The following is a 14,123-nucleotide window of genomic DNA, read 5'->3' on the forward strand; positions in this document are numbered from 1 at the left end:
ACTGCGAAAATGGATCTTAAAAAAAGGAAAATGTTCTTTAAAATTTGTTTTTTAGTCCTAGATTTGAGCAGGTAAATAAGATTATCTGCCAATGGAATGAGTATTTTGACCCTATAATAAGATAATTAGATATACTGCACTGGAAATAAGATGGAGATGAATTGTTCCTATTTTAAGTGAAAAAATCTTATTCTACTGGCAGGTCATCTTATTTACCTGCTCGAATCAAGGACAAATACGCTAATTTTAAGAACATTTAACTTATTTTTAGTTCCGTTTTTGCAGGTCATATATACCACAAAAATATGGCTGAAAAACCACCTCATAAAAGCGCAAAAACCTTTCATTGAATAATAGGAGTATTTTCGCAATGGCTGTATTTCCATTAAACAAATTTATTTTCGTAATTATAATTTGCATAATTTGTTGGTCAGTGTTGCCATGTAGAGTCTGGTCTGCGTCCTGGCAGCGCCTAGATATGGCGCGCTCTCCAAAGTCGAAGCCAGCGCTCTCTGAATCATTTCCTGTCCCCACAGACAGCAGCGGCCCGTCCAGCACGGTTTCCAGCGCTGGACCGTCCTCCCCCACCACCGCAGACACTTCTCCACGGTTCAGCTTCAGCGATAAGGTCTCCCTCACCCCGCAGAGCAGCGAGGAGACCCACGCTTCCCAGAACGTGTCCGCCCAGCCACCGTCTGCCGTCGACCCAACAGGTCCCGCTGGGTTAAACCCCGCTGAAGTGCCCCTGACTCCAAACAACTCCCCAGAGGAGGAGGCTGAGCCCAGTGGCGGTACTGACAAGCAGCCTGACGATCCTGAACCCCCGTCTGACAGGCAGGAGGTTTCTTCCCTGCCGTTAGACCCCTCCGGTGTTCTGGTCTCAGATCCAGCGCTGAGGCCTCCCTGCGTGGCTCTGGCAGAGCTCAGTCTGGGTCGCATGGAGGGCTACTGCCTCCCCGGCTCTCTGCCGGTGCTGCTGGAGCTCAGGGAGAGCAGCAGCGAGGCTGGCTCTAGCTCGCAGACGCCCCAGTCCCCCGAGGGCCCGGACGAGTTCTTTGACACGCAGGAGTCTATGGAGCTGTGGACGGACAGTCCGGAACACGTCCCGCACCCGGACGCACCTCAGGACACGGAACCGGTTCAGCCGGCAGAGCCGTAAACGAGCAGCTGCTTCAAGCCCCAATCAACGAAGACTGTAGCATCGGGTCCTTTTCTCTCTTCCAGCTGACGACCCCCCCGTTACGCCACAGAACCTCGACTGACTGGTCCAGTTCATCTGTCTGTGCACATTTCGTTCTGAGCTGAAGTCTGTATTTGACTTTAAGCTCATCTGTTACACTCACATGCGTTCATGGAAACTTTCTTTTAAACACTTCTGATCATTTTGGAGGAGAGCAGAAACGCTGAAACCTCCTGGGAGACTCTCATCAAACTAAAACGTGATAAAAGCTGCAGAGAACGGGCAGAATATAACAATAATCATATAATGTTGATTTGTTTTTAAACTTATGTTGTACCGTAGAGACGCAGATTTATCTCGTTTGTGATCCACTGAGCGTATGTCTTGTCTTTAAGAGCCGCAGCCACGACGTTTAAGCCTTTTTAGTGCCAGCTTTCGTGTCGTCTGTTACATTCATGAGGATTTTTCAGGTTTGGAGGCGGCTGCGCTCGTTTCTCGCTCAGAGGGGCTGGTTTCGGTTCTGGATGGCGTTTCTGAGGAGCGGAGTCTTCCTCGGTGTTACTCTTCAGTCTTAAGGTCACACGTGTGCACCGCTAAACGCCAAAGTCCTTAACCCTCAGTGAAGGTTTCACTTACGAAGAAAGACATTTATTTTGAAAAGGCATTTAAAAAAGAGAAATCTGTATTTTTTAAAAACCTGCACATTAGATATTTAACTGTATAGTTTATGCATAGTTATTTCATCCTGGCTTCGGGTGTGTGTATATTTATGCTAAAACACATTCAAGCCTCATTTTATCACTGAACAAAAAGGAGGGCATTTTACGTTCAATGTGCTTTTATTGTGGCGAGCAGCTATGTTGTGTGTGCAGAAGGGAGCATGTCTGCTTCAGAAGCTATTCCATGGAGGCAACGCTGTGTGCTGCTGTGGTACATCTTGATGAACTGTAGAGAGGAAATGCAAACTGTGACCTTACCTGACTGTGTGTCCAGATACCAATCTGTTTGTGAACTTTCTGGTCAATTAACTCAAATAAACCTTTGAACAGTTGTAATCGTGCTGCTATTTTATGGTCTTTTTTTTAGATTTTGTCCGAACAATCAGCGTCTGTTTACTGTTTAAGAAGACGTAAGGTTCTTTGCCGCATGTCTTCCTCCACCACCCTGACCCCTTCCTGTCTGCCTACTGTGTCAAAAATGAGCTGCTAGTGCCGTAAAAGCCCAGAAAAAGGGTAAAAATAAACGGCACAAAAGTTTCTAAACTTACTGTTATTGCAGTCTGACATTAATCAGTGCTGAAACACATAGAGCAACTTCTTAGATTTTTAAAACTAAAGAAACTGAAGTCTTGTTGATGGGGAGAAACTATATAATTGGGGATAAATTTATTCGATTCAGCACATCACAGTCCAATCCGCCATTAAGCAGTCAAAGTCAACTTCTGTTTGTCAGAAAGCATTCAGAAACTTTATATTTGGTTCTTTGATTCCCTTTAAATCAAGAAGGAGCAATATTTTACCCTCCCTGGGGGGCATTTTACCACAACTATCAGTGATGCAAACTAATTTTTCAAAAACAAACAAAATGAAAGATTAGCTTTGAATTTACTGTAATTATAGATTTTTTTTAATCCATATTCAAAAGTATAAGAACATATTGTTTAGCTTTTGTTATGTGTGTAATAAGATGTATTTAATGGGCCTTCCTTTTGTGAAAAGGGGGGTTTTTGTAGCATAGTTAGCATTGTTAGCTCAATTAGCTTAGAAAGCCCTGGCTATGCTTGAGAAATGTGAGCTGTTTAATCAAAAAATTAATTAGTAAAAAATATAAATATCCCATAATCTGCCAGAGATGTGTACAATGACCTATCTGTATAATTAAGCTTTTTCTTTTTAACCAAGTGAAAGTTTGTTGCATAGTTAGTGTTGTTAGCATAGTTAGCTTACTCTAGGCTAGCTGTTTTCAACTCCAGTTGACGTGTTTGTCTACGGTTTGTAGAAAAGTTAATGCTCTCAGCTTTGTTTAAAACTGGCCAGATATTTAACTAATCTAACATCCTGATGGTCCCTTAGTTGGTGTGAGAACAAGACATTTACAAACTGCAGTGACAAAAACAGCAAGAAGAGAGGGAGACATTCTTTTTTTCAGTAAATGACATTTTTATTGGTCTTCAACACACTATTTTTCCCCTTCCAACAATAAATCTGACTTCTATTTCACCTTTTTATAAGCATTTAAATAGAGATAAAGAGAATATTGCACTTAAATTAAGAGATGAGAGAAGAGCCATGAAACAGGAGGGAGGGCGAAACCCTCACAAGGCTTTCTTTACCGAATAGCAAAGCCAGGTTACATGTGCCGCCTCCAAACTGAACAGTTTTAGCTTCCCAAAACCACACCGTTCAAAGTAGCATTTTAACAATGAGTCAGTTTCATGTCAATACAGGAGAACTCAAAATGTATGCATGCACGAACAAGCCCCGCTTAATCCAACAGAGGATGTATTATTTTTTTTTTTAGTTTTAAAACACAGCAGTCAGGCGCGTATGTGTAGATTGCTGCAGATAAATGAGAATAACAGATAAAAATGTGTTTACATGAGCGAGGAGAGCACCTCATATCTGGCAGTTTGGGCTTTGAGTGAGCCGTGTTGATTGGGAGTATTAAACAGGAATGCTGACCGGGCAGCACAGTGAACGTTGACCCTTTTCATCTGAGCAGAAAGCATGAATCTTAATACAGATGTCGTTGTAGGCTTACAGACGTGTATATATGTTTCATGGTGTGTTCCAGTGCAGCTGACGTGTGTCGTGATGCAAGGCAACCAGGAGATCGAAGTCCTCCGCGCGGAGGACGTAAAGGTATGATCTGCATCGTCACATTCAGGCCGATCGGGTTATGCCCCCATGCACGCTGCATTTTTTAAAGACTGCAGCCTTTCTTTGCATGCAGCTCTTTGCACATGCATCAGTAGGTGAGCTGAAATCTAATGAAATTAGAATTAAAACTCGTTGGTCCTTAGATTTGTTAGGGTTGTCGGTTTATGATTCATCAAATTTAACTAAAATGAGGTCTAAAATTAGTTGCTGGGCTAATTTTACTTAGGGGGAAGAAAAAAAAAGAGAGAACGATGTTTTCAGTGCAAACGCATGTTGCTAAATCTGACAAATGAAAATCAGACTTAAAATTTGCTCACTGGTTAGCCTTGTGCTTCTATAAGTGGCAGCTGAAACACTGAGTTGGTGCTTTAAAAGTGCCGTTTCCATACATCTCTGACACATTCTCGCCTACGGGTGAGAAGCAGCAGAGGAGTTTAGCCCATTGAGCCTCTGCCGCGCTTCCTTCGCCTCTTGTTTCCCTTCCAGAACAGCAGGACAGAAAGGCACATGTGGGGGGGGGGAGACAGTCTCCCATCAACCAAAACAGCCATCGTCTCCTTTAACACAATCAACGCTCTCAATCACATGTCCTTGTCGTAGCGGCGTTCATTCTTCGTTCTGCAGCAGCTTCCTCTCTGAATGGGGTCCTGCTGATGAGCGCTGAGCGAAGAGTCGTTTCAGGATGCCGCGATATAAACAGGTTGTCACCGCTTACAGCTCTCTGCGTGATCTCTGTCACGACTGGCTAACGGCAAAAGTACATCAACGACCACAGAAATGGTTATAGAGAGCTTCACTGTAAGAAAAGAAAAGGTCTTACGTTTTTTTTTTTTTGTTGTTTTTTGAGAGAGAGAGAACAGTAGAAATATCAGAACTAACTACAATACTGATTTTAGATTACCATGTCCCTGTTGCTACAACAAATATACTCTAAAAGGAGCGTTGGGTTCTACGTTCTATGTTTTTATTTCCATATGTTACCGGGAGGCCAAGAACTAAACACCGTCACTGTTTCAACAGAAAAGAGCAAACAAGGAACATTTTATCAGATTATTTTTTATGAGACGCTAAACGGCTGGGAGTCGTCGGTTTGATTTTGGATTTCAAGGCAGTTGTTCCCAAAATGCGGGGTCTTTATCGTACTTGGTGCGTGGAAATAGGAGGACTGATATTTGTGGTGTTGTTTTTTTTCACTGACCTAATATCAGTGTTTGTGTTCTTCAGCCAGAAAAGGTCGGGTCACGACTGTGCCGCAGCTGTTCCGTCGATTGGAAGCTGAAAAGCTTGAGAGAAGCTACTTTAATTTATACAGAATAGTGCTTCTACTGAGACCGTTTAGAAGAGGAGCGGAGAAACATCCTCTATCATGACCTGAACTGATCCAGTGCCTTGTAAAAGCATTCATATCCCGCAAATTCTTCCACCTTTGGTCGCTTTACAACCACAGACTTCAATGTATTTTATTTAGGACAAAGTAGTTTATTTTTGTAAAGTGGATGAAAAATTAAAGATGCATTCCAAAATTAAATTTGGCAAGTGTGAAATACATTTCTATTCAGCCCCCCTTTACTCTGATACCCCTAAATTGAGCCCAGTGCAGCCAGTTACCCTCAAAAATCACCTGAAATGGTGGTGGCAGCATCGTGCTGTGGGGTGCTTTTCTTCAGCAGGGACAGTGAGGCTGTTTAGAGTTGATTGGAAGATGGATGAAGCAAAGTGCAAGAGGAGGAAAACTGCAAAAGTCTTGAGACCGAGATGAAAGTTCACCTTCCAGAAGGATAACGACCCTCAACACACAGCCAGAGCTACAAAGGAACGGTTCAGATAACAGCAGATTCTTGTGTTAGAATGGCCTAGTCAAAGTCCAGACCTAAATCCTACTAAGAATTTGTAGCTTCTTAGATGTTCTCCATCCTATCTGAATGAGTTTGAGCTATTTTGCAAAGAAGACTTGGCAAAAAAAAAATCTGTCCCTCTAAGACAAGAAGTTTGTGGTTGTAAAATGACTAAATGTGAAGCAGTTCAGGGCTCTGGCACAGGAGAGATTTTAATGATGATTATTAATCCAGAGGAGGATGACGACTAGTTAAAAAGTACCGTAGTGGCCCACGTCCAAGCTTAGAAATCAACAATAACACAAAAAAGTTCCCCTCACCCGTCTCTGCTTTACACACTAATGGCCAGAGCAGAGACAGAAAGGAAACAGCAAAGATTAATTAGAAGCCATCTACAGCAGGGAGGTTGGACGATCTTAAAACTCGATCTTGCAGGCTGGGAAGGACTCGTCCTGCATGACGACAGTGCTGCTGGAGGCCAGGACCATGATGTTGAGCTCCTGCTGCCTCTCGTGGGTCTGCTGGTACCAGTCACGGGTCACCTCGGAGTCATGGGTGGGGATCAGCGTCACCTGAGAGGGAGACAGGGCAAAATGTCCTGCAGTGAGAGGATCGAGGGTTCAGGGAGAGGCTAAAACATGGCAAACATGTCAGCTTACAGCTGAAAACAGCCGTATAAAGAGCTTTCCTAGAATACCTCGCTTTCATCGTTGTCTGACATGAAACCTTTCCTGTTTTAAGTCAATTAGGGTCATAGAAATTATTTCTATTTGCTTCGACAAGGAGAGACAGAAGTTTGTTGCTTTTGTCAAACCTTACTTTGCCTTTAAACAATTTGACAAAACCCCAGGTGATTATGTCTTGGCTTTGTAGGCTTTTAATAGGTTAATTACTAATATTAGAGTTAATTGGACGCAGCAGCTCAAACAGGCAGCTTTCTTCTGTGAATTCATGGAAAAATCAAAAGAAAGCAGTCCCATAAAAAAAAAGGCATGACCTTAAACAGCAACAGTTTTGTCTGATTTAACCTCAGACAGTGAGGAACAAGGTGATGGTTCTTTTTTTTCAGTGTATATAAATATTTGGTTTCAAGTGTACTTTATCCTCGGGGAAACCAGGAGCCATTTTGTTCAAGTTAGTGGTACGTTGTTGCTGTTAAAGGTACAGTCTGCAATTTTTCCAGAAGTTTCCCAAAGTCTCTTTTTGAATAACTGCGCATGAGCAAGCACAAATTAGCTGCTCTTCCGCTCTTCAGGAGGATTGTGTGAAAAAAAGTTATTTCCTTCTACTGAGCCCTAACTCGTCTTCATTTAAATGTGTACGCGGTTCGCTTCTTGTGACTCTCAGCCATGTTCAAAGCATTCGGTGAGATCAGCCGAGCTACAATGAACGGCTAACACCGAAGCTAACCGCTAAGCTAACCGGATACATAAACATTAGAAGTCCGCATGTGCAGCCAGCAAGCGGAAACTATGAAGGAACGAGCACGCACACTGGCGTTACGTGAGTGTGTCAGAATGATTGACCTGTGGGACAACCAATAAATAAGGTGATATTCAGCCAAGGTCAGATACACACGTAAGATAGAAGATACTTCACAATATATTTCAAATCATATCCATCATTTCAAGAAGATGCATTTTAGCAAAATAAGCTTTGGACAGAAGCTGATCTTATACCTGTAGGTTTGATCCCCACTGGGCTTTGGCATCCAACAAAGCATCAAGGACTGCTCGGCTAGGCTCGCCTCCTGAAGCGTCGTTTCCACTCACTACGTAGTATGCAGAGCGAATGCGTTTGAAAAACTCTTGGTCCACGTTCTTAGCACTGCAGTGGTTGGGAATGTAGGCCAGATCCACGTAAATGGGAAGGCCGGGAGCGGCAGCAGAGCCGGATTTCTGAGAACCTGGGACAACAAACCACACCTTCACTTTTAGGCAAAACGCAGTGACAGATTCATCGTCAGTTACAGAGTTAAAGTCAGCTGGGTGTTCAGAATAAGGAAGTCCAGATCAATCCGATTTATTTAAAAGTAAAACAATCCAAGTAAAGCCAGTTTGTTTTATAATCAGTTCAATTAATGACGACCTGATTAAAGTGAACGTAATTCAGCTCATTCCTGTTTATCCCAGTACAACTCTACAGTGCCAGCAACATTTCTAAACACCTCTAATTTAAAAACCTTTCCACTTACTGCAGCAACACACTCACCCTAAACAATTTGGCAAAATACAACCTTTTATTTGCTTCCATTTATCCAGTAGTGGAAAAAATCCAATGTTAAAAAATAAAGCTTTTTATACCGTAATCATAGGTGGCCCAAATACACCCTAATACACCACTTTCTTTAAATAAATGTATGCACTTTAATTTTTACTTGACATTTTTTAATTGATCAGATTAAGGAACTTCTAATGCGTAATCCATGGCTTTCAAGTTTCTGTGTCAAATAAATATGTTACACAGAAGCCTGATTACATATCTTTCTGCCACTCGCCTCAATGCTGGATGAGAAAACTTATTTATCTTTCAAAATGGGATGAATTTATTTCAAGGCTTTTACACATCTCTGCAGCTAGCAGGCGTTTTATTATAAAGGTGCCTTGTCACATACTATGACTTTCTGAATTTCTAGTAGCTCACTCTGGCTCCATACAAAGGTTTTCTAATGAAATTATCGTGCCCTATTGGGTCAAGTACGATGTTGCACATACACGCAATGAGTAAACCAGGGGAGGCGATGGAGCCGGGTGCATTGCATTAGTCCGACAACCCAATAGTCCAACAACCCATTAGTCCGACAACCCATTAGTCCGACAACCCATTAGTCCGACAACCCTAACCCGACAACCTAAGGCACAAGTCATGACCGTTCTGTGTAATGTGGGAAAAGTTTAGTTTTCTTCGTTATGCACTCACCATGAAGTTCAATCTAATGCCATCAGAGAGTACTAGGCATGGTAACTGCTGATACAGATAAGATGAATTTGGGCATAGGCCTAGCGCATGAGTCTTGTCAAGGTATAGGTCTGCTAAGAATCAATACTAAAAACCAAGATAATTTTTTTCATCTTGAAACTGGGTTGTTGGACTAATGGGTCATCCGACTATGTCAGACTAGTGGGACTGTTGGACTAATGGGTTGTCGGACTAATTGGGTGTCGGACTATTGGGGTGTCGGACTATTGGGCAGACCCCATGGAGCCGAGCAAGTCAGCAGCACAATCCAGCACAGGAGTGTAAAGAAGGAGACAGCGTCACCCTAACCCTGCAGATTACGTTGGTTTTGGACCACATCGAGCTGTCTCATTGCAGGATGGTCTGCTGGCTCTTACAGTAGCTGCGTCAATTGTCGCCATCTTTCTTTCTGATAGCTCCGCTGTACTGCCAGCAAGATGGCACCGCAATGTTTATGTCTGCTGATCGCTTCTGGTGCAAAGTTCTTGTCAGGCTCAACAAGGACTATGTAAACACTATCAACACAAACACTTGGTGCATATTGTTATAATTGAAGATGAATAAATGTTTTTTGTGTGTTTTTTATGGTTAAAATTCGTGACTAGGCCCCTTTAAGATATCAATGAAATATTGAGAAAACTAACACGTTGCATCAAAGCTGTTGCAAAGTCATTGTAGACTTTTACATTGCATTTGCTCACCTGAGCTGGTTTTGACACCGTTTGTCAGCCCTTTGCTGGGGTTATAGCTTGATCTGGAGACGTCATCTTCTTTGGAGCCTTGTCCATCTGACAGACGAGACATGCGTGAGCTCTTGTCTGTGTCCTTTTTCTTTAGTGAGGCGCTTCGAGGTGATGCCGTCTGTTTGACAGGCATGGGGGACCTCTTACGCCTGGCTGGAGAGCCTGATTTTGTTTTGCTCGAAGACTTCTTCAGGCTTTTTGCTTTTGGTTCCTTCTTCAGAGAGCCATTAGTTAAAGAGTCAGGATCCACCATGCAGACATCTGGGTGAGGAGGATGAGGGTAAGGGTCCAGAAGCGGTGCAGGAGGAGGATCTTGGCTCCTCCTGGAAGCAGAATGGTGGCTACTTCGCCCGGTGGCAGATTTATCAATCGGCATATACTCTCCATCCTCGTCTGAGTCCATGTTACCTTCACCGGTAACTGAGGGGTACTCTTCAGTTCCAGGATGCAGATCGGACTCTGACTGAGAGGGTAGGGACTCGCTGACGGAGGTGGGTGGGGTGTCCTCCGTGGCCAGACACAGTCCAGCGGACATACCACCAGCCTGGTGCAGAGAGCCGCTGTCCTTGCTGTGGGACTGGTGAACATGGGGTTGTTTGTGAGCCCTCTTCTTGACCGACAGGTCATGTTCATCCCCTTCCTGTGATTGATCACTCCTACGACCTTCCTCCTCATCATCCTCATCACTGGAAAGCCGCCTCATGCAGGGGTTGATGAAGGATGGTGACAGGTCTTCTTTGCGCTGCCTGAATTCAGAGGACGAGTATCCAGGAGAGCTGCGGCTGGTGTACGAGGAGGTTGCTCCTATAGGTAAGTCTTGATCACTGTCATCATCATCATCATCATCCTGCTCACCTCGACTGCACTCCTCTGCGTAGAATGGCGAGTGGAATGGCTGATTGGTTGAAGCAAGTGAAAGCGGGCGAGGAGGGTGCTCTGGCTCCATCTCACATTCCTCCTCAAACTCGTCATCATGGCGGTAATGAGGAGGGGAGTCTCCAGGCACCATTCCCCTTTGAGGTTTGGGCATTTCCCACTCATAGGAACTCCGGACGTAACCTGCCGCTCCCTCTTTGGACTCCACTCTGGCCGCGGCAGAAGGTGCTTCAGCTGTTGTTACCCCAGCAGGAAATGTGCTGCTAGCGCTTACCTCTGTTGGGCCGTTTGTTGTGTCTGGCTTGCTTGTCTGGGGAGGTGTTGACATGTAAGAGCCAAGCACATCTGGAAGTGCGTCATTCGTGTTGTCGCTGAAGGCCGGAGCAACTGGCTTGTCACAAAATGGGAGGCCACCAGTGGGTCCGCTGGAAGGAGACCTCTTAGTCAGTTCACGTATATATGCCTCCTCATCCTCCTCTTCGCTGCTATCAGTCTCCTCAAAGTAATGCTTGCCTTCAATGTCAGGCCGAGGAGAGGAAGTGACACCAAACAAAGCAGCACTGGCTGCTTCTTTATTCATTGAGAAGTCGGCAAAAGGAACCGCAGAGGCTCCAAACCCAGCAGCTGTGTCCAGCTTGGTATCTTCAGACCATTCAGGCTTATAGAAACAGTCAGACTGAGGCCCTTTATCAGCAACGCCACCCAATGGAGATGCATGTTCCTTCTTCTCTGGAACAGTAGCGGCAGATGAGACTGCTGGGAAGGATTTGACCTCCTCAAAGGGACTAAGGGGTGAAAAGCGAGCTAAACTGGAGCTGGACTCCGCTGTGGTTGTTACAGTGACTTGCTTCTCAGACACTTCAAGGTAGTCATCTTTGGTTCCAGCTGAGCTGGAGAAGGGAGAATCCATGACAAGCGACTGTTCGTCTTTAAATGAGGAATACTCGAATAGGGGCTCAGCGGACGCAGGTGTCTCCAGTTCCTCTCCGAACTGTCGGCTGGTAGAGAGGGAGCCTGAGGTGGAGGAGGAGTAGCTGTAGGCCGAAGAGGACGAGTAGCCAGGGGCAGCAGCTGTGGTTGTGTACTGAAAGCTTGTTTCCAATGAGCTCTTACTAAGAATGTCTGGCGTCTTCTGCTTTTCAAATTCAGCATCATCTTTTTGGCTTTGGTAATAACTGTCCTCTCTTGATTTCAAAGGGAAATCACTTTCTTTGTCTCCAGTCTGACTTGACAAAAACGGCTCTTTTTCATCTCTTCTGTACGAGTATTCAACACCTGATGAGTAACTAGATAAACCGGCAGCCCCTACATCCACTGGCTTTCCACTGACACAGGAGGAGTCCGCCTGGGCTTGATCTTCAGCCTTGGTGACTGAACTTGAGCTGGTCTCTGTGATGCTTGGCTTTCCCTGACTGTTGTAACTATATCCCGCCATAGAAAGCATAAACTCAGGTCTGTTTAAGCTCAGCATTTGGCTTACTGGACTTATTACATCTTTCTCAGATTTGTCTTTAGCACCTTTCTCCCTGTCAGAATCAATGCCATCTTCATCCTCTTCATCCTCTTCATTCTCTTCGTCTTCTTCATCGTCATCGCAGATAACTTCATCGTCATCATAGTCTTCCTCGTCTCTTGCCGTTAGCTTTCGCATATCGATCTCTAAACATGCTCCTTTTTCACCGTAACCTGAAGCCGAAGGAACGTCGGGTGTGACTGAGGAGAAAGTCGGGGACTTTGTGCTGAGAGGTGGTTCCTTTTCTGACAAACAAGTGGTTGAGGCTTCAGGCCGGTCAGCCACTGAAGGGAATCGACTAGTCTGGCTATAAACAAGCTTCTCCGTTTCTTGAACCTCTTTTTCAAATTGATATGTTGCTGGCGTACTCTTGGACTCAAGCCATGAAGAGGGGGAGTGCTCTTTTTCTTCTTTTTCTAACGCTTTGGCCGATACCGTGTCTGGTGACGAGGGCTCCTGCTTGTGCAAATCTGCTTCACCCTTTGAAGCTTCTTGCTCTACGTTATCTAGGGACTCCTCTCGGTACAAATCAGACTCCTCTGAGCTTGTTTTGCTGTCATAAATATCACCGTAAGAAAAGGTTTTGCCGTGAACATATGGTGTGTCCTGTCTGGTGTACACTGCCCTCTCTCTGCTCTCTTTCTCTGGATACTCATAAAGACTGAAATGGACACTTTTCTCTGGCTCCTTGACGTTAATATCTGTTGTCTCCACTTTGTCCTTTTCATCTATAGGGGTTTTAGATTTTTGAAATTCGTCATCTTTTTCATCTTCTTCATCAGAAAACATCACTTTTGGTTTGGGTTTCTCCATTGTACTAAAGGACACCTGTGTCTTGTCTGAACTCTGAGTGTCCGACTCTGTCTTCGTAGCTTTCCCTTCTAACGTCAAGTCATCATCTAAAAAGCAACCCTCCTTTGCTTCCATGAGTTTAGCTTTTAAAGCAGGTTTTAGGTCCTTCTTGTTGTAATAATCGTCCTCGCTGTCCTCATCAGATTCCTCGGATGCTTCAAACGCTGTCTTGTCACCCGGCAAGCCAATGAAGGAGGTATTGTCTGAGATGGTGACTGATCGGTCGGTTATCTGGACCTCAGCTTTAGCGGTGGTCAGCCCTTCATCTCTTTCTTCTGCCTTAAAGGCTTTCTCTTCAGTTGGAGAGTAACCGCTGCTTGTGGGCACTGACTGCGTGGGTGAGGCCAGCTTCATGGTGCTGTCATCAGGACTAAAGCATCTCTCTTCACTGTCCTGCCTGGATCGAGACTCTAGCCCAGGGGAGAAAGATGGAGGGGGTGAGATGGGCTTTGTCTCAGCAGCAGTCTTAAATGTTTCTGTACTAAGGAGAGTCTGGTCGTCCTTGACACCCTGCGTGGGAATGACAGTCGAGGGAGATTTCTGTTGCTCCTGGAGCGCAAAGGCTTGTTCGTAGCCCTCTTGAAGTTTACCCAGAGGGATATCAACATTAGGAGTTTGGTCTTCATCGTCATCCTCCTCCTCATCTTCTTCTTCGTGGACCGTTTTGGTCTTTGCATCCTTCTCTATCTCTGGAATGTTGGGCTGGTACTCGTCAGAGGACGGAGATTTAAAACACTTGTCGTCCTCCAGAGAGGAGGTGGGAGATATGGTTCCTGCTGAGTGGAGATAGTCTTTTCCTTGGGCAGCCTCTGCACGCGATGGGGTGCTGTTGACGGTGTCCAGCAGGAGGGAATTCCTCCCAACGTCTTCGGTCTGAGGTGCCGTCACCGAGGTGATTGACTGGTCCTCGGCCACCGACGTGGCAAAAGACGAGAGTCTGTCGTAGTCTGTGATGGATGTTGCAGAAGAGATATGCTCCTCTTCTGCAAGCGGAGCTGCAATGATGGCAGGATAAGGCGCGAGCTCAGGCTCCTGACTCCCCACAAAAGCTTTAGGTTTGACATCTGGAACATCAGAAACCACAGAGGTCTTCATCTCTTTGATCCCGTGCATGGATTCGAATGTACCAGGGACATCTGGGACGGAGATGTCATAGGAGCCCACATCATAGCGCAGCTGTGGAATCTTGTCTTCGGTTTCCTCGTGAATCTCCTCATCGGAAATGGTCTGCTCCGTCTCTGAGTAACCAGGGATGGTCTCATCTTGGATGAAGGAGAACTGCTCGGA

General features: G+C 45.0%; 2 protein-coding genes across 18 annotated transcripts in view; one reads left to right on the plus strand and one right to left on the minus strand.

Annotated features, from left to right (window-relative positions):
* The window catches only part of ppip5k1a (diphosphoinositol pentakisphosphate kinase 1a), a 73,370-nt gene extending 71,131 nt beyond the window's left edge, over positions 1 to 2,239 (plus strand). For all 16 annotated transcript variants that reach the window (XM_036135878.1, XM_036135879.1, XM_036135884.1 and 13 more), the window contains one exon: positions 537 to 2,239. In XM_036135878.1, the coding sequence (XP_035991771.1) occupies positions 537 to 1,159 (623 nt within the window). In that variant the 3' untranslated portion in view covers positions 1,160 to 2,239. The remainder of the gene's footprint in view (positions 1 to 536) is intronic.
* Positions 2,240 to 6,001: 3,762 nt separating this feature from the next.
* Positions 6,002 to 14,123, minus strand: part of map1aa (microtubule-associated protein 1Aa) — a 46,437-nt gene continuing 38,315 nt past the window's right edge. For both annotated transcript variants that reach the window (XM_021307671.2, XM_012880739.3), the window contains 3 exons: positions 9,554 to 14,123; positions 7,574 to 7,800; positions 6,002 to 6,466 (listed from right to left, as the gene is read on the minus strand). The exon at positions 9,554 to 14,123 is cut by the window's right edge and continues 2,235 nt beyond it. In XM_021307671.2, coding sequence (XP_021163346.2) covers positions 6,311 to 6,466; positions 7,574 to 7,800; positions 9,554 to 14,123 — 4,953 coding nt within the window. In that variant the 3' untranslated portion in view covers positions 6,002 to 6,310. The remainder of the gene's footprint in view (positions 6,467 to 7,573; positions 7,801 to 9,553) is intronic.

The sequence above is a fragment of the Fundulus heteroclitus genome, chromosome 4 (genome assembly GCF_011125445.2).
Source record: "Fundulus heteroclitus isolate FHET01 chromosome 4, MU-UCD_Fhet_4.1, whole genome shotgun sequence".
Classification (NCBI taxonomy): Eukaryota; Metazoa; Chordata; class Actinopteri; order Cyprinodontiformes; family Fundulidae; genus Fundulus; species Fundulus heteroclitus.